Below are 21239 nucleotides of genomic sequence, written 5' to 3'. Positions count from 1 at the left end.
TGCTGAGGGACCATGTATTGCAAGGTATCTGTGAGGCATCTCTCCTGACCTACTGAATACCCCCCAGGCAGGACACGGAATATCTTTGCCTCTTATCTGCCCTGAGTGCTCTGTATTACCCCACCAATCTCCTCACTCACAAGTCAGTAAGAGTGGAGATGGATGGTCAGGAAGGAAAGGTGAATTAGATAGCAACTGTTGCTTCACTCTTGATCTCTCCGTCAGGCAGGTCAAGTGGGGAACCTAGGGAAGTAGCCCTGGAACACTGCTGTGAGTATTGCTCCAGATTTATTATTCCAGAAATACCTATTCCCATTTGTCAGAAGAACACACGGAGATTCAAATGTGCATGTTTACTCGAAGTGTAGCCAGGCTCCTTGTGGGTTGACTCAAAGATTTGGGAGAATAATCAGCTTCTTCTCACTTATTCACAGAGCACTTTTCATGGGTTTTCTCTCACACTTTAGGGCAGTTTTCTGATGACATGATATTTCTTGCTGAATTGTAGGATTAGGGGAGCAACAGATGGGACAGTCCACCTTAACTTGGGATCTAGGGGGTTGGAGTAGTTCCTCTACAAGTAAGACACTTTCTAAGATTGTCTAGATTTCATTTGCCTGTCTGTTGGAAATGAGCCATGTATTTCTGTGCCATTGTTACAGACATCCTGAGGTGTTTCTCTGACAGATTCGATAAAATGCCTCTCACCTCTTCATGGATCAAAGTGATTTTCATCATCTTGGCTGTTACTCTTTATTCTGGTGAGTAAATTTTTCAGTCTTGGGGAAAACACTTCATATATCCTAGAAATGCAGGAAGCATTTTGCTGTGACGTAGGAAGGTAGTGGTGGTTTCATTGATTCGTAATTCTTAAATTGGTAAAGTGACACAGGGTTTACTATAAATTCCTTTTAAATATTTCATCATTGAATTGCTTCTTCTCATTTCCCATATTAGAGAAGTTAAAACAGAGTGGTGCATTAGAATGGGCAGTAGACCTTACCTCTTTGTTTAACTAAATTATTTTTCCTTTTGGGGCCCAGATTCTATGGTTGTAATTACAAAGTGTGGGGAAAGAATGAGCTCTTCTAGATCTGGTATTCCTTGAAAATCTAATGTTTTAGTTATCAGCTCTGAGTCCCCTAAATTAAGGCCTTGTGTTAAGAAAGAACTCATTCATACCTCAGTTGACCAGTTAGCTTCCTTAAAGCTCAAGGTGGCCCATAAAATTTGGGGAAAAAAGGGAGCTGTTATATAGGTATGGAATAATACCCTGATATTGAGCAGAATTTCTTCACATTTAAGTGACTTCACCCAGGGCATTGTCTTTCATCACAATGAAATGTCTCTTTTACAGAGCTTTAAAAAATTGGTATCTTCAAGCAGGATATTAGGAGTTACTAAAAAAAATAATACATAATACCATTTTTCACAAAGCTAGATTAATTGGGGAATTATTTTTTCTAAGATTTGTATATATTTGAGAATTTATATTTTTGTTACTACCACAAAATTCTTACCTCATTAGTTGTAGTTCCTTAAATAGGCCACTTACATAGATTTCTACTGCCAATGGGTGTGTGGGCTTCTTATTTTTTTAAACTGTTCTTTGGTTGCAGAAACTGCTCTTACAAAAACATCAAGTTACCAGCATTGGGTAAGTTACTGCTGGTTCATTTGGAAGTTGAAATGTAAATTTTTAACCATTTTCAATTTTTAAAATCACAGCAAAATTGATCAAACAGAATGTAAAAAACACTCATTCTTCAAAAAGTAAAAATGTGTATGTATTATTACACCAAGGTTAAGAAATAGAATCTAGCAAGTAATACAAACCCATTTAGCAGTGTCTATACAAGGTGATAGCGTATTTATCCTATTACCTTAAATTTCCTATCATGGGTAGTTACTTGCTCCACACAAAACTGAGAGCTATAGAAGTTATGTTTAGAGTAGAATTATTCATCCTAACAAAATGAAAGGGAAAAAAGCACCATCCCAATTACCAGTGTGTAGGAGAATAAACAGTGATGATTTCTATATGACCAAATATTGGAATATTACTTAAGGGTGAAAATAAATTACAGCTCTAAACATCAGTATGGGGGTATAAAAAGAAAGGCATATAAGAATACATACTGTATCATTTATTTGTGAAAATTACCAAGATACCCAAAACTATGAAATATATAAATATAGTGAACATATATATGTATTGATATGTAGTGAAATTCTAGAGGGAGGTAGAAACTCAGTTTGGTGACTTACTTGGGTTTGTGTGTGTGTGTGTGTGTGTGTGTGTGTGTGTGAGTGAGTGAGTGATAAGAAAAATATCACCTAGGAGGGGAAGATCATGGGTAGGGGTGGGAAATTGGTTACATTATAAAAATACATTCAGCCAGTTGCATGGCCTTTTTGTTAATACACTATTTCTATAAAAATACTGATAATAGTTTCTTGTTTACTGGATGTGACTCCATAAAGTTTTCTCTTTAAACCTAAACATATATTGTATTTATCCTTTTCTGGATGTATGGCATTTCATGTTAAGATTTAAGAAGACTGTATTCAAATATTCATTGACTAAAAAATGTATATTATCTCTCTATATTTGACAGATAGAATGTGGTCCATACAGTGATGTGGAAACATGCACGAAAGAATATCATCCATTCTGTGCAACCAATGGCCACACTTATTGCAATAAATGTTTTTTTTGTGGTGCACTCAAGTAAGAACACAATAGTGAATATTTACTCTTCCAAAGTAATAAAAAAATCATGAAATGATAAGAAAATTCATTTGCTGATAATGTAGGCACAACATACACAGAAAATAACTGTAATATTTCTCTAAAAGCCAAGGAGACACACTTCTACCATGTCTTAAAATTCTTACTTCTGAAAGTAGTATTAAACTATCACTATAACCATGCTGGATGTTTTGCAAATGAACGAACTAGTTAACTTAGCTTAATTTAATTGATTATGAATTACTAATGGCTGACTAGTGGCCAAGATGATGTTATTCCAAAGCTCTGATGCTCAACAGCAGATCTCACTGAAGTCATGAGAATCAGCCTTGCAGACCTCCAGCCACAGGGGGCATAATTGAGCAAAGAACAGACTCATGATTACACACTGAAATCATGTGATTGTCAACTTTGTCTCCTGGAATCATGATGGCCTTTGAAACCTTCCTGAGAGTGCAGAGCAGTCTAGGACACCTCCACCCAAGCTCACATCCCCCTCTCCTCCACTTGGAAGGAGTTTGTGGTCTAAAGCTTTGCCAGCCTTTTCTGCAACACTCCCCCATTTTGTTACACATGTGTTCCTCATAAAATCTTTGCCCATTTACTCCCAAAATTATGTCTGCCTCTTGGAAAATCTGGATTAACACAATGCCTAATGCCTTCCTTTCTTAGGTCCAGCTCCTTCTGGAAGTAGAGCACAGCCTTTCTGTAATATCCCATAGTTCAGATCTCCTCATTTAGAAACATTTTGTGTACTGCCACAGCGTTTAATTTTATGTGTTCTTTTAATAATTTTTTTTCACTTTCTCTCTGATTCTTTCTACAGAAAAAGTGGTGGCAAATTTACTATTGCTCATTATGGTGAATGCTGACTTTTTCCTGGAGCAACACATTCCTACAACTTCTACTGTGATCCCATTTTGCAGTGGGTTCTACAATTAGAGTTGCAGAGTCAGGGTCTTCCATTCTTAGAGGACCAGGTGAACCCTGCAGAATACAAGGTGGAATGTAGTATATTCCAAGTTCTTTCTAACTTTAAGATCCTTTCGTTTCAGCATTTTTACTCTCTATGTTCAGTTCTTCAATGACAGTTTGAAAAATTAGTATCTTAGTTATATGTTTGATAATGTAAAACCTAATGCAATTTAAAACCCTAAATATTTTGCTCCATGAACTGTTAAATGGTGTTACATTTTTTTTTAATATGCCCCTTGTTTATTTTGTTGGGTAATGGGTTAAGACATAAACATATTTTTGATACCTATAGCCAAAAAGATATTTTCCAAATATGACCAAATATTAGATTACTTGGGTATTTATAAAAAGTACAGATAACTGGATTCTGTGTGTTCTAAAGATTCAGAACTTCTAGGAGAGGTTTATGGGAAATTGAAATCTAACAAGTACCCCAGGTAATATTATGATCATGGATCTTAGGTAATACTGACTCTAAGACCTTGGATATGTCTATAATCGAATGAATTTCAGAACATATAGAAAGATAATATAAGATTTATGAGGCTTGGGAAAAATTTATCATATGTTTTTTCATTCTTGATCACAAGTCAGTTGAGAGGTAAGTGGGTGCTCCTGGGATGGGAGGCAACACGGCCTGTATTAACTTAGGACTTGCTTTATTAGGGCCAAGTCAGATGTCTCTCCATTAGCCTCAGTTTTCCAGCCACAAGAAGCAGGCTTTAGTTGTATGCCCAAAGGATCATTCAGACCTTGAATGTAATGGCAGAAATGTAGGTTGACTGTTGAATGACAACTAGAAATCTATGACATATGCTATGCTAGGCATGCTGTTCTTATCAATAGATACTTTTACATCTAAAGAGTAATCAGTGTGAGAGCTATTAAATCATTTAAAATCTCTAATATCCCTCTTAAGGAAAGTATCCATTAGAATGTTAATTTGTAGAGCAACATTATAAAAATGCTTTCGGCCAATTGCACCACTTTTTCTTTGCAGAGGACTTTGTGAAAAAGTTCTTCAGTGAACATGTGTATTCATTTATGTATTCTTTTTTTTTTTAATTCCACATAAATAAAGGTCTACTATGCATCAAGCCCTATTTAGATGCGAGAAATAAGATAACAATGATCAGCTCTGCTTTTACTTATCATCTAGGAATTTAAATGTTATCGATTAAAGTTATTATCCACTAATGAATGGAAATCCTCCTTTTTGCATGACTGGTCTCCTCAAAAGCTCTGTGAAACAGTTTTCTACATGTTACCTAACTCAGTTCTTCGAAGAATCACATTAGGTAGACATCAGCTCTATATTTTACATGTAATGAAAATGAGACACAGGAAATCTTACAGTATTTTAAACCTGACATTTTGGTAAAGAGAGTTTGAATACAAAACTTGAAATTTTATTCTTTTTAAAAACCAGCTTATTGTTGTAATTACATACCCAAAATTAATCAGTTTTAGACATGATGTAATAATTGAAATATATATATATAGAGAGAGAGAGAGAGGGAGAGAGGTAAGCAACCATCACCACAATTAAAAGTTTAGAGTGTTTACATCACCCCCAAATATATCCCTCTCATCCTCTGGAGGTCATGCCCTCTTCCTACCCCCAACCCAAGGCAACTACTCATCTACATTGTATTCCTCTTGTTTTACCTTTTCTAGACATTTTCTGTAAAGACAATGAAACAATATGTTGTTTTTATATCTGCTTCTTTCACTTTACAGATTTTTGTGGTTCATTCACACTGTAGCATATACATCAGTAGTTCATACTTTTTAATGTTTAATAGTATTCCATTTTGTATTGATATACCATGTTTTGTTTTATTTTTTCACTAGGTTATGAACACTGTAATTGTTGCCACTTTTTGATTATTAAGAAAAATGGTGCTATGAACATTACTATACAAGTCTTTTTTTCTTTTCATTTTTTCTTGGTTAAACACCCAAGAGTAGAATGGATGCTTTGTATGGTAGGTTTATCTTGCGCTCTTCAAGAACCTATCAGTGTATTTTTCAAAGTGGCTGTACCTTCTTAACCATTCCCACCAGTAATGTATGAGAATTCCGTTTCCTCCACATCCTCACCAACAACTATTACTGCATACCTCTTTTTTCTCTTCCAGTTTTATTGAGATATAATCGACATACAGCACTGTATAAGTTTAAGATGTACAGCGTAGTGATTTGACTTACATATATCATGAAATAATTATAGTAAGTTTAACGAACATCCGTCATCCCATACAGATACAAAATTAGAGAAATAGAAAAAAAATTTTTTCCTTGTGATGAGAACTCTTAGGATTTACTCTCTTAACTTTCATATATAATACGCAGCAGTGTTAATTATATTTAACATGTTGTTCATTGCAAGCCTGATACTTATTTATCTTATAACTGGAAGTTTTTACCTTTCAACTACTTTCATACAATTCCATCTCTCCTCACCCCCATCTTTGGTAACCACAAATCTGATCTCTTTTTCCATGAGTTTGTTTTTGAAGTATAATTGACCTACAACACTGTGTTGGTTCCTGGTACACACATAGTGATTCTATATTTCTGTACATTTCAAAATGATCACCATGATAAATCTAATTGTCTTCTGTCAACACACAAAGATATTACATAATTATTGACTGTATTCCCCACACTGTACATTTCATAGCTGTGATTGATTTATTTTGTAACTGAAAGTTTGTACCTCTTAATCTCTCTCCCCTATTTCTCTTCAGCCCCCAACCCCCTCCCCTCTGACATCTGACAACTACTGGTTTGTTCTCTGTATCTGTGACTCTGTTTCTGTTTAGTTGTGTTTGTTTTCATTTGTTTTTGTTTTTTAGATTCTACATGTAAGTGAAATCATATAGTATTTGTCTTTCTCTGTCTGAATTATTTCAATTAGCATAATACCCTCTAGGTTCATCCATGTTGCTGCAAATGGCAAGATTTCGTTCTTTGTTATAGCTAAATAATACTCTGGTGTGTGTGTGTGTGTGTATGTGTATCACTATCACATCTTCTTTATCCATTCATCTATTGATTGGGCACTTAAGTTGCTTTTGTACGTTGGTTACTGTAAATAATGTTGGAATGAATATAGGGGTGAATCTATATTTTCAACTTAGTGTTTTTGGGTTTTTTTTTTCTTTTTTTTTTTTTTTTTTTTGCATAAATACCCAGGAGTAGAATTGCTGGATCATATGGTAGTTCTATTTTTAAATTTTTGAGGAATCTCCATACGGTTTTCCATTGAGGCTTCACCAATTTACATTCTCACCAACAGTGCATGAGGGTCCCCCTTTGTCCACATCCTTGCCAACATTTGTTATTTGTTGTCTTTCTGATAGTAGCCATTCTGACAGATATGAGGTGATATATCATTGTGGTTTTGATTTGCATTTCCCTGATGATTGAGTGTCTTTTCATGTGCCTGTTGGCCATCTGTATGTCTTCTTTGGAAACATGTCTATTCAGGTCCTGTGCCCAATTTTTAATCGGGTTGTTTGTTTTTCTCATACTGAGTTATATGAGTTTTTTGTATATTTTGGATATTAATCCCTTGTGAGAAATAAGTTCACACATATCTTCCCACATTCAATAGGCAGCCTTTTAGATTTGTTGATAGTTTCCTTCACTGTGCAAAAGCTTTTTAGTTTGATGTAGTCCCATTTGGGTTTTTTTGCTTTTGTCTTCCTTGCCTGAGGAGACATATCCAAAAACAAAATTGCTAAGACTGATGTCAAAGAGTGTACTGCTTATGTTTTCTTCAAAAAGTTTTATGGTTTTAGGTCTTACATTTAAATCTTTAATCCATTTTGAATTTATTTTTGTGCCTGGTGTGAGAGAGGAGTCCAGTTTGATCCTTATGTGTGTAGTTGTCCTATTTTCCTAACATCATTTATGGAAGAGGCTGTCTTTTCTGCATTGTATATTCTTGCCTCCTTTGTTGTAGATAAATTGCCCATATAAGTATGGGTTCATTTTTGGGGTCTTATTGTGCTCCACTGATCTATGTGTCAGTTTTCATGCCAGTACCATTACTGTTTTGATCAAGGTGCTTTGTAGTATGGTTTGAAATCAGGGCGTGTGATACCTCCAGCTTTGTTCTTCTTTCTCAAGATTGTTTTAGCTATTCGGGGTCTTTTGTGTTTCCATACAAATTCTAGGATTATTTGTTCTAGTTCTGTGAAAAATGCCATTGGTGTTTTGGCTCTGAATCTGTAGATTGTCTTGGGTACTATGATCATTTTAATGACATTAATTCTTCAAATCCATGAGCATGGTAAATCTTTCCATCACGGCAAATCTTTCCGTTTGTGTCATTGTCAACTTCTTTCATCCAGTGTCTTATATTTTCTGGGTGCAGGTCTTTTTATTCCTAGGTATTTTATTTTTTTGATGCAATTGTTTTCTTAGTTTCTTAATGGTGTTCATTTCTTAATTTTCCTTTCTAATAGTTCATTGTTAGTATATAGAAATGCAATAGATTTCTGTATATTAATTTTGTATCTTCCAACTTTGCTGAATTCATTGCTGAGCTTTAGTAGTTTATTTGGTGGCATCTTTAAGATTTTCTATGTATAGTATCATGTCATCTACAGTCAGTGACAGTTTTACTTCTTCCTTTCCAATTTTGATTCCTTTTATTTCTTTTTCTTTTCTGATGGCTGAGGCTAGACTTCCAATACTATGTTGAATAAAAGTGGCAAGAGTGGGCATCTTTGTCTTTTTCCTGATCTTGTAGGAAATGCTTTCTACTTTTCACCATTGAGTATAATGTTAGCTGTGGGCTTGTCATAGATAGTATTTACTATGTTGAGGTGTGTTCTGTCTATACTCACTTTTTTATCACAAATGGATGTTGAATTTTGTCAAAAGCTTTTTCTGCATCTATTGAGATAATCATTATGATGTTTATTCTTCAGTTTGTTAGTGTGGTGTATCATATTGTTTGATTTGTGGAAATTGAACCATCCTTGTATTCCCTGGGATGAATCTCACTGGATCATGTTGTATGATCCTTTTAACATACTGTTGAATTAGGTTTGCTAGTATTTTGTTGGGGACTGTTTCATCTATGTTCATTAGTCTTTTGGCATGCTTTCCTTTATTGTACTTTGCAGATACTGTGTTTTTTGAAAATTGAAGGTTTGTGGCAACCCTGTGTTGTCAGATAATGGTTAGCATATTTTAGCAATAAAGTATTTTTAGATTAAGGCATGTAATGTACATTGTTTCTAAGGCACAGTGCTATGGCACACTTAATAGGCTACATATGTATAGTGTAAACATAATTTTTATTTGCATTGGGAAACCAAAAAATTTGTGTTACTTATTTCATTGCAATATTCACTTTATTTCAGCAGTCTGGAACCAAACCCTTCCATATCTCCAAGGTATGCTTGTTATGTCATACTCAATAAAGCTGGAATATATATTTGGGGCGGGGGAACCTTGTGACAGTGTAAAACAGACTGCATTATCTTGTACTCAGGGATCATCTAACAGGATCTCCTAAGCACCATTAACTTTGGAATATTAGAGAGGAAACATAAACATGTAGTTCAGCATTCTCCAGCTAGAGTTAACTGTAAATAGACAAAAGAGGCTGGGTAGCCAAAGTTCACCCATCACCACTTCAAATAAGCTGTTCCATTTGTATACGTATATATAACAGGAAGTTTCACCAAAGATTTCCAAATTTCTTATTTATAGAACATAACTATGAATTGTGTTAATTAGGAATAATTTCTTCACATATTCAGGACTTAAATAATTTGGAAGTTAAACCATGTTTGTAGATAAAAATTCTTAAAAGTAAAAAAATAGAAATTATGACTTCATTGACTTATTTAATAAACAATTTCAGTTTATTCCCAGATGGAGAAATTTTGTCACTGAACAAAATCATCCAAATATATACATTTTATATTTCTGTATATGTTTAACTGTGTGTGTGAAAACATGAATATTTCAGGTGACACTCATTTGGTGAGATACAGAGAACCAACCATACTTGTAATCTGTCTTTTTCATAGTAAGATGATAATAAGGCTTTTGGAAAGTAAACTGGTCTTATCTTTAAAATTTAAACTGCACATATTATGTGACTCAAAAATGCAACTACTAAAAATATGGAACTAATTGAATGAGCATGTAGTGACCTGCACAACCATGTTCATTACAACACTGGTAGCAAGAATAACTTAAAAGGAATTGTGTATTTGTATATGCTTATATGAAGATATACCATTGATTGTTAAATGAAAAAATGAGTTACAGAGAAATGTCTTGATTTTATTCTTCTGTCTCTATTTTTATCTATCTATTTATCATCAATCATCTTTAGGGCCAGCATCTTCAAATCTCTCTTAGCTCCATCTTCATTTGGCCTTCTTTGTGTGTCTGCATCAAATCTTCTTCAGTCTCCCTTTTATAAGGATACTTGTGATGACATTTAGGGCTCACTTAGATAACTTACATATATAGATATCTATCTATATGCTCTGTGTGTGTATATATATATATGTATCTATAATGTTAATGTTATATATGTGTTATTACATGTAAATGTTAGTATATTTGTGAATATATATATAGAAATATATACATACATATATAGACATATATATATACATGCATATATCTGCATATATATACATATGCATATATTTATATGTGATTTTAGTATAGTTGTATATTAAATATCTGTAACTTTACAATATAAATGTATTTATACACATAAAACATTTTCAGAAAAAATATGCATCAAATAACCCACACATCTAACATTCCCTTTCGTGGTTAATTTAGAAACCTCATGGCCTGTTATATCTCATAGGCAGTGTCTCCTGCTCTTAATCTCTGCTAATGAATGCACATAAGAGAAAAAATCCAGTGTTGTGGGATTTAAGGACTGTACAATCACTTCAACTCTAAACTTGAGTTTAATTTTACCCTCTAAGGTCATGTGCCAGAAGGATTATCTGCACAGATGTCTCTGATGGTATCTATGTAAATCAAAATCTAGCAAAAGCATGATAATAACTTCCTATAATAAAGGAAAAATTTTAGCACTTACCAGATTTGGTATCCTCCCATTAAATTGGCATGGAACAGTGCTAGACTCAAAGGTTCTTTTCTCAATCTTGGCTTTCTTCACTGAAAAAAAAAGGCAGGTTCGGTTAGGGTGACAAATGTAATCTAGCACAACTTTAAGTGCATCCTGTTTTAATATTTTATCCCTAATATTTATGGCAAATCGTTGAGACAAATTATTATTCCCACATTTAAAATTAGGAAATAGTGGATTAGAAAGTCTGAATATTGTCTCAGGGTTACTCAGTGGTAGATGGCATTTGAACTCAGGACTTTCATTTGCCAAAGTTCTTTCCACAGAGTCAGACTGTGAAGCAGATTAATTAAATAGCTCATATTATATACCTCTTCCTACTACTTCCAACCCTGCACAGTTTCCCACTTTAAGGTAAAGATCAAATTATTCATCATATAGTTCAGGGCATTGTCCCCTGTGGTCTCAATTTCATTCCCAAGCCTTCTTTCTCTTCTTAATATTTACATTCTGTCCTCTACCTCAGGTTTCCATAGCTGGTTGCCCTGACAGTTATCTGGGAGCTTTTTGAACATTCTTGGTTGTGAATTTGTACCATAATTTTACAAGATGTTCTCATTGGGGGAAATTGATTAAAAGGAACACAAGAACTCTCCGCATTAGTGCTTACGGCTTGATGAGAATCTCCATTCAACTCAAGATAAAAAGTTTAATAAAAATCAAATCTCCAGTTGAGTCTAATGGGCTTCTACTGTCCTTCAAAATACTAAGGGTGTAGGTATGTATCTAATTATAGTTCCCCAAACTCGTTCTTTTCTTTCTTGTTTTGATTATCCTTTCTTTTCAACTCGGGAACTCGGAAAGCTTCCCCATCTCTTCTATACCTTAGAGTTTCAAAGAATTGTTGTCACCTTCTCCCTTCCTCATACGTGTGTTCATCAGATAAAATTGTCCCAAACCCCTGCTGAGAGATGATCTGTGTGAGATCTTTGTGAGGAAGAACACAGAAAACCTCAGGGTCTTATCTGCTGGGGGCCATCTGTTTTACCCCACCAGGCTCGTCACCAACAGTCCAATAAAGGAGACTCTTCAGCTGGGGGAAGTGGTTGAGAAGGAAAGGGAATCAAAATAGGCACAGTCCCTGGAGCTGCAGACCTCACTCTCCACTGCCTTCTCTGTTTCAGGTAGGTCAGGTGGGGCTGCTGTGGAGGTAGCCCTGGTGTGTCGCATTGCTGTGAGGACTGCTCCAGGTCAGTCCTTCCTGAAATAACTGTTTCTGTTTTCTGAGGAAAAACTGAAATTCCAAAGTGCATATTTCTTTAAATGCAACCAGGCTCCTTGTGGGCTGAGCCAAGGGTTGGGAGAGTAAACCGCTCCTCCTTAAATGGGCAAAGAGGACTTGTCCTAGTGTTTCTCTCAAGTCTTCTACGTGGCTTTCTGTTCACATGTATGTCCTGTGGGTTGGGGGAAGATTCCCACCATAATTACAAACCTAGGAGAGGGGGGCAGTTCCTTTAGCTGTAAGAAACTTTCATTTGGAAATGGGCAATTTGTCCCTGTGCCATGTGTTATAAGCATTCCTATGCATTTCTTCTACAGACTTGATGTCTCTCTTCTCATCATGGATCAAAGTTATTTTCATTATTGGCTTGGCATTTCCTCTTTATTTTGGTGAGTAAAATTTTCAGTCCTGGATGAAGCAACTAACATATTTTAGGAAATGTAGGAAGCAACTGCTATTATCTAGGAATGAAGGAGATTGCTGTTGGGTATGTAGTACTTAAACTGGCAAAATGAAATGGGACATGTTACAAATACCTATTTAAAAATTGCATCAGTAGATTGCTTTTTCTCATTTCCCACCTTAGAAAGGTGGAGACAGGGAGGGGGGTTAGAATGAGCAGTAAAATTTAGTTGTTTGTTTATTTATGATTAAAGATATTTACCTGATTTTTTCCCCCTTTTTGGAGGTCAGATTTCATGGTTGCTAAATGCAGAGTGTGGGCAGTAAAAATGTCCTCTTGATCTGGTATCCTTGACAATCCTATTTGTTGTTTGCCAGCTCTGAGTCCACTAAAGTCAAGGCTTTGTGTAAGGAGAGAACTAATTGATCCCTCTGCTGAAAACTTATCTTTCTTAAAGCACAAGATGGCCCATAAATTTCAGAGTAAAGTAGCTGTGAGGTATTAAAGAGATCCATGATACTCGAGTTGAATACTAAGTAGTAATTAACTTCTTCATATTAAGTGGCCTTAAGCAAGGCATTGTCTTCTCTGACTAGGATGTCTCTATTTATAAAAATGAAAAAAAGTGGTATCTCCACAGCAGGGTTTGGTGATTATTAAACCATACTTAAAGTTATTTTTCATAGTGAGACGAATTTAGAATTCTGTTTCCAGATTTGAAATTATTTTGTGAGATTATTATTTTGTTACTACCACAAAAGCCTCACCTCATTACTTGCTGTGTTTGAGTAGGTGATTTGCATAGATGTGGGTACTTCCCACCAGAGACATTGTTTTCCCCCGTTCATCTTCTTCTTTTCAATTTACCTTATGTGTAGTGGTTGCAGAAACTGCTTTTGTACCTTTAAGAGAGACGCGTGAAACTGTAAGTTCATACTGATTAATGTGGGAATTGAAAAGGTAAACTTTTAATTTTTTTTATATTTTAAGTTTTAACAGCAAATTTTATCAAAAATATCTATAACAGAATAGTCCTTCAAAAAGTAAGAAAGTGTCATTATTACACTAAGTTCAAGAAAAAGAATCTTGCCAGCCATATAAAACCATCCGTCATTTCAGACAAGGTAAAAATATCCCATTATCCACAATTTTATTATTGAGCATAAACCTTGTTATATACAGGCATCTAAAAATAGTGTTTAAAATGGAATTGTTCACCCTAGAAAAAGAAGAGGATTAAAAAATCTAATTTGGGGCTTCCCTGGTGGCGCAGTGGTTAAGAATCCACCTGTCAATGCAGGGAACACTGGTTCAAGCCCTGGTCCGGGAAGATCCCACATGCCGCGGAGCAGCTAAGCCCATGTGCCACAACTACTGAGCCTGTACTCTAGAGCCCACGAGCCACAACTACTGAAGCCTGTGCACTTAGAGCTCGTGCTCCGCAACAAGAGAAGCCAATGCATTGAGTAGCCCCCGCTCGCCTCAACTAGAGAAAGCCTGCACACAGCAACAAAGACCCAATGCAGCCAAAAATAAATAAAATTTTAAAAAATAAATAAAATAAAATTGAAAGCAGGGACTCAAACAGATATTTATTTAAAAAACCCTAATTTTCCACTTACAGGAATATAAAATAATAATTTTCATAAAATCACAGATCGGAATATTACATAGAGGTGAAGAAAATCAATTGTATTTCTAAACATCTAAACAAACATATTTAAAGATGCTTAAAAAGCAGGTCATGTAAGAATACACACTATTGTTTATTTATGTAAATTACCAACACTGCCATCACTACACAAATTACATATATATGTATATGGTTAACTACACATATACAAACATATATATGAACACATACATATACGGTGATAATCTGAAACTATCAGATTATTTATTAGTGAAACTATTGAGAAAAACAGGAGAATTATAACAAATTCACTTTTATAATTTTTTGTGCTATGAGATAATGGTGAAAATCTGATCCACGTATGAGGAGAAATAGGGGCAGAGTAGCTAAATTATTAAAATGCATTTAGCCATTTGTATGTTTTTAAAAAATACAAAAAATAATATTGGGGTTGCAAAAATATATCAATATATTTTTGTCTCTGTACGTGACTTATGTCTATTTTTAAACCTCAATATAGACTATAGAATATGTTCCATTTTGATGCATACCATTTTGTATTAGGAATAAAAAATATTCAAAAAGTTTATCTGAAAAATTTTATGTTGTCTGTTTAACAGCCAGAATGTAACGTGTATGTGGATCAGTTACATTTTTGCACCAGAGAAATGGACCCAATCTGTGCAACCAATGGCCGAACGTACTCCAATAAATGTGTTTTCTGCAGTGAAAAGCTGTAAGAACACAAAACTAAATATTGGCTCATCCAAAATAATGAAGAAACTATCAAAATTATAGGAACCTCCATTTTTCTGATAGGCAAGTCACAGTATAGATGGAAAATAACTGTACTTTCTCTGTTAAAGCCAAAGAAACACACTGGTACCTTTCCCTTAAGTCTCATTCCTAAAAGTAGTTTTCATTTGACCTCGAAGTATATCCATCCCTGTTGGATGTTACCCAACTGTATAAATCAATTACTTTAACTTGCTTTAATTGCTGTGACTTACTAATGGAAGTCTGGTGACCGATATAATGTAATTCTTAACTTCAGAGGCTGAATGAGAACCTCTATGATGTAGCTCCAAGCTACAGGGAGCAAGAAAACTGAGCAAGAAAAACTACTGACTTCAGAAATTTAAATCCATCACAATGGGCAATTTATGCTAGAAAGGAACTCCTCTAATGGTCCATTTTGTCCCCTGATCTCCTTGACAAGACTCCAAACATTCCTTAGAGAGCAGGGCATGCTAGGACACTTCCACCTAACCTCCCTTGCTGCCTCGTTCCCCCGAGGGAGTTCCCAGTCTAAAGGTTCAGCCAGCCTTCCTACTTCCCACCTCATTTTCTCTCACTGGTGTTTCCTCTCATTTAATCCCCAAATGGGCTTCTACTTCTAGAGAACCACGAAACCAATCTCTAATCCTCCTCTCTGAGGTCTCTCCTCAGTGGGTTCCAAGGCTGAGTCAGGACTGAGCATGTAGGAAGAGTCAAGTAGCCCCAGGTGGTTGGGAGGACCTGTGTAGGGTAGGGGGGTAAGGAGGGGCCCAGCTAGCTGTTTGAGGAAGGGGAGCACAGCCCTCCTAGCTCTCTCATATTCAGATTCTCCTCATGGAGAAGCACTTAGTGCAGTGCTCAGGCAATTTTAAATACGTTTTTAAGCATAATTTTTCTTTCTTGCTTTTTCTTTCTTTCCAGAGAAAATAGTGGAAAATTTGATTTTAGTCATTGGGGTTGTTGCTGACTCTGCCTCAGCCACACATTCCTTTGGCTTTTATAGCAATTCTATTGTGAAATGGATTCTACAACCAATTAGTCTTCTTCATCAGGGCTTTAAATTCCTAGATGATCAGACAAAGCCTTCAATACTACAGAAGATGGAATATAGATCATTGAAGAATTTTTCCAACTCTGAGAACCTGCCAATGAAAGATTTCTATTTTGTCTTCAGTTATTCAGTGACAGTTGAAAACCCATCTTAATTGTGTGTTCGATAATACAAAACCTAATGCAATTTGTAATCATGAATATTTCAATCAATAAAATGTTAAATAATATTATCTTTATTAAAATACTCTTTCTTTGGTTGGTTGGTTAGTGGATTAAAAGACATGAATACTTCTGGTAACTGTAAATAAAGAAATAGTTTCAAAGGTGAACAAATAATCCATTACTTGGGTGTTTATTAAAAGTACAGAGAGTTGGGCTTCTCTTTATCCTAAAGAATCCAAAACTCTAGAAGAGGAATCTGGGAACTTGAATTCTAACAAGTACTCCAGGTCGATCTTCTGATCACCAGTGTTAGCCAGGACAGCTAAAACATAGGACATATCTATAACTGAATGAATTGCAGAGACTATTCAAAGATATTGTGTGATTTCTGAAGCTTGGGAGAAAAATATATTATTCTCTCTGTCTCTCACAAATAAGTCAAGACATAGTTTGGTGATCCTGGCAGGCCAGGCAACTCTGCCTTTACAGATCTAGGATATTCATTTGTGCTCCAAGTCTGATGCTTTTTTATTTCTCTTCACCACTCAACCAGCAAGAAACAGGCTTCATTTGAGTGGCCAAATGTTCATTTAAAGCTTAGTTTTAATGGCAGAAATGTAGACCAACTACAAGAAAGCAAGTTTCAAGCTGCTACATCTGTGATATCAGACCTGCTCTGCTTTTCAGTAAACATTTTCACCTCTAAAAGAGTGACCCACATGGGGGTTACTTACTCATTTGCATTCTTTAGTACTAATTTTTAATGAAAGTATCCATTAAAGTGTACAGATTTAGAGCCACATTGTAAAAATGCATTCAACCACCTTCATATCCTTTTTCCTTACAAAAGACATGTATAAAAAACGTTCAGTGGGAGGACCTTCAAGATGGCAGAGGAGTAAGACATGGTGGTCACCTTCCTCCCCACAAGTACATCAAAAATACATGTACATGTGGAACAACTCCAACAGAACATCTACTGAACACTGGCAGAAGACATCACACTTCTCAAAAAGCAAGAAACTCCCCACGTACCTGGGTAGGGAAAAAGAAAAAACAGAGACAAAAGAATAGGGATGGGACCTGCACCTCTGGCAAGGAGCTGTGAAGAAGGAAAAGTTTCCACACATTAGGAAGCCCATTCACTGGCAGGGGTGGGGTGGGAAGCTCTGGAGCCACAGAGGAGAGTGCAGCAACAGGGTGCAGAGGGCAAAGTGGAGAGATTCCCATACAGACGATCGGTGCCGACCAGCACTCACCAGCCTGAGAGGCTTCTATGCTCACCCGCCAAGGCGGGTGGGGGCTGGGAGCTGAGGCTTGGGCTTTGGAGGTCAGATCCCAGGGAGAGGACTGGGGTTGGCTGCATGAACACAGCCTGAAGGGGGCTAGTGTGCCACAGCTAGCCGGGAGGGAGTCCAGGAAAAAGTCTGGACCTGCCTAAGAGGCAAGAGACCATTGTTTCGGGGGGCGTGAGGAGAGGAGATTCAGAGGTCGGCCTAAACAAGCTCCAGAGGTGGGCGCGAGCCATGGCTATCAGCGCAGACACCAGAGATAGGCATGAAATGCTAATGCTGCTGCAGCCACCAAGAATCCTGTGTGCAGACACAGGTCACTATCCACACCTCCCCTCCCAGGAGCCTCTGCAGCCGGCCACTGCCAGGGTCCTGTGATCCAGGGACAACTTCCCCGGGAGGACACATGGTGCGCCTCAAACTGTTGCAATGTCGTACTGGCCTCTGCCGCCGCAGGCTCGCCCCGCATTCCGTACCCCTCCCTCCCCCCGGCCTGAGTGAGCCAGAGCCCCCTAATCAGCTGCTTCTTTAACCACCTCCTGTCTGGGCAAAGAACAGATGCCAGAGGGCGACCTACACGCAGAGGCAGGGCCAAATCCAAAGGTGAACCCCAGGAGCTGTGCGAACAAAGAAGAGGAAGGGAAATTTCTCCCAGCAGCCTCAGGAGCAGCGGATTAAATCTCCACAATCAACTTGATGTACCCTGCATCTGTGGAATACCTGAATAGACAATGAATAGCCCCAAAATTGAGGTGGTGGACTCTGGGAGCAACTGTAGACTTGGGGTTTGCTGTATGCAACTAACCAGTTTCTGATTTTTACGTTTATTTAGTTTAGTTTTTAGTGCTTGTTATCACCGGCGGACTTGTTTATTGGTTTGGTTGCTCTCTTTTTTTTCTTTTTTTTAACGTTATTTTAATAATATTTTTTTACTTTTTTATTTTAATAACTTTATTTTTTTTTCTTTCTTCTTTTTTTTTCTCCCTTTTCTTCTGAGCTGTGTGGCTTACAGGGTCTTGATGCTCCAGCCGGCTGTCAGGCCTGAGCCTCTGAGGTGGGAGAGCTGAGTTCAGGACATCAGACCACCAGAGACCTCCCAGCCCACGTAATATCAATCGGCAAGAGCTCTCCCAGAGATCTCCGTCTCAATGCTGAGACCCAGCTCCACTCAACAACCAGCAAGCTCCAGTGTTGGACACCCCATGCCAAACAACTAGCAAGACAGGAACACAACCCCACCCATTAGCAGAGAGGCTGCCTAAAATAATGTTTGCAGACACGCCAAAACACACCACCAGACACAGTCCTGCCCACCAGAAAGACAAGATCCAGCCTCATCCACCACAACACAGGTACCAATCCCCTCCACCAGAAAGCCTACACTACCCACTGAACCAACCTTACCCACTGGGGGCAGACACCAAAAACAACAGGAACTACAAACCTGCAGCCTGCAAAAAGGAGACCCCAAACACAGTAAGTTAAGCAAAATGAGAAGACAGAGAAATACGCAGCAGATGAAGGAACAAGGTAAAAACCCACCAGACCAAATAAATGAAGAGGAAATAGGCAGTCTACCTGAAAAAAATTCAGAGTAATGGTAGTAAAGATGATCCAAAATCTTGGAAATAGAATGGGGAAAATATAAGAAACATTTAATAAGGACCTAGAAGAACTAAAACAGCAAACAAACAATGATGAACAACACAATAAATGAAACTAAAAATTCTCTGGAAGGAATCAATAGAAGAATAACTGAGGCAGAAGAACGAGTAAGTGACCTCGAAGATAAACTAGTGGAAATAACTACTGCAGAGCAGAATAAAGAAAAAAGAATGAAAAGAATTGACAGTCTAAGAGACTTCTGGGACAACATTAAACACACCAACATTCAAATTATAGGGGTCCCAGAAGAAGAGAAAAAGAAAGGGACTGAGAAAACATTCAAAGAGATTATAATTGAAAACTTCCCTAATAGGGGAAAGGAAATAGTCAATCAAGTCCAGGAAACACAGAGAGTCCCATACAGGATAAATCCAAGGAGAAAGACACCAAGCCACATATTAATCAAACTATCAAAAATTAAACACAAAGAAAAAATATTGAAAGCAGCAAGGGAAAAGCAAAAAATAACATACAGGGGAATCCCCATAAGGTTAACAGCTGATTTTTCAGCAGACACACTGCAAGCCAGAAGAAAGTGGCAGGACATATTTAAAGTGATGAAAGAGAAAAACCTACAACCCAGATTACTCTACCCAGCAAGGATCTCATTCAGATTTGACAGAGAAATTAAAACCTTCACAGACAAGGAAAAGCTAAGAGAATTCAGCACCACCAGACCAGCTTTACAACAAACGCTAAAAGAACTTCTCTAGGCAAGAAACACAAGAAAGGGAAAGACCTACAATAACAAACCCAAAACAATTAAGAAAATGGTAATAGGAACACACATCGATAATTATCTTAAATGTAAATGGATTAAATGCTACAACCAAAAGACATAGACTGGCTGAATGGATACAAAAACAAGACCCGTACATATGCTGTCTACAAGAGACCCACTTCAGACTTAGGAAAACATACAGACTGAAAGTGAGAGGATGGAAAAAGATATTCCATGCATATGGATATCAAAAGAAAGCTGGAGTAGCAATTCTCATGTCAGACAAAATAGGCTTTAAAATAAAGACTGTAAAAAAAAAAAAAAGACTGTTACAAGAAACAAAGAAGGACACTACATAATGATTGAAGGATCAATCAAAGAAGAAGACATAACAATTGTAAATATTTATGCACCCAACATAGGAGCACCTCAATACATAAGGCAAATGCTAACAGCCATAAAAGGGGTAATCGACAGTAACACAATCATAGTAGGGGACTTCACACTCCACTTTCACCAATGGACAGATCATCCAAAATGAAAATAAACAAGGAAACACAAGCTTTAAATGATACATTAAAGAAGATGGATTTAATTGATATTTATAGGACATTCCATCCAAAAACAACACAATACACATCTTTCTCAAGTGCTCATGGAACATTCTCCAGGATAGATCATATCTTGGGTCACAAATCAAGCCTTGGTAAATTTAAGAATATTCAAATCGTATCAAGTATCTTTTGTGACCACAACACTATGAGACAAGATATCAATTACAGGAAAAAATCTGTAAAAAATACAAGCACATGGAGGCTAAACAATACACTACTTAATAACCAAGAGATCACTGAAGATATCAAAGAGGAAATCAAAAAATACCTAGAGACAAATGACAATGAAAACACGACAATCCAAAACCTATGGGATGCAGCAAAAGCAGTTCTAAGAGGGAAGTTTATAGCTATACAAGCCTACCTCAAAAACAAGAAAAATCTCAAATAAACAATCTAACCTTACACCTAAAGGAGCTAGAGAAAGAAGAACAAACAAAAGCCAAAGTTAGCAGAAGGAAAGAAATCATAAATATCAGAGCAGAAATAAATAGAAACAATAAAACAACAGCAAAGATCAATAAAACTAAAAGCTGGTTCTTTGAGGAGATAAAAAAATTGATAAACCATTAGCCAGACTCATCAAGAAAAAGAGGGAGAGGACTCAAATCAATAAAATTAGAAATGAAAAAGGAGAAGTTACAGTGGACACCACAGAAATACAAAGCATCATAAGGGACTACTACAAGCAACTATATGCCAATAAAATGGACAACCTGGAAGAAATGGAAAAATTCTTAGAAAAGCACAGCCTTCTGAGACTGAACCAGGGAGAAATAGAAAATATAAACAGACCAATCACAAGCACTGAAATTGA

At 36.6% G+C, this 21239-nt stretch overlaps 1 protein-coding gene across 2 annotated transcripts in view; it reads left to right on the top strand.

The window, feature by feature from the left end:
- Positions 1–16060, top strand: part of LOC133090055 (seminal plasma acrosin inhibitor A1-like) — a 142741-nt gene extending 126681 nt beyond the window's left edge. Inside the window, exons 3-10 of one of the 2 annotated variants that reach the window (XM_061188313.1) lie at positions 663–761; positions 3579–3753; positions 11347–11598; positions 11877–12004; positions 12420–12491; positions 13384–13430; positions 14759–14874; positions 15837–16060. In XM_061188313.1, the coding sequence (XP_061044296.1) occupies positions 12425–12491; positions 13384–13430; positions 14759–14874; positions 15837–15882 (276 nt within the window). In that variant the 5' untranslated portion in view covers positions 663–761; positions 3579–3753; positions 11347–11598; positions 11877–12004; positions 12420–12424 and the 3' untranslated portion in view covers positions 15883–16060. Of the gene's footprint in view, positions 1–662; positions 762–3578; positions 3754–11346; positions 11599–11876; positions 12005–12419; positions 12492–13383; positions 13431–13495; positions 13630–14758; positions 14875–15836 lie in introns of those variants that run through there. The other variant, XM_061188311.1, reaches the window with a different exon arrangement.
- Positions 16061–21239: the final 5179 nt, after the last annotated feature.

Source organism: Eubalaena glacialis, chromosome 4 (genome assembly GCF_028564815.1).
Source record: "Eubalaena glacialis isolate mEubGla1 chromosome 4, mEubGla1.1.hap2.+ XY, whole genome shotgun sequence".
NCBI lineage: Eukaryota > Metazoa > Chordata > Mammalia > Artiodactyla > Balaenidae > Eubalaena > Eubalaena glacialis.
This window is presented reverse-complemented; position numbering and strand designations above follow the sequence as displayed.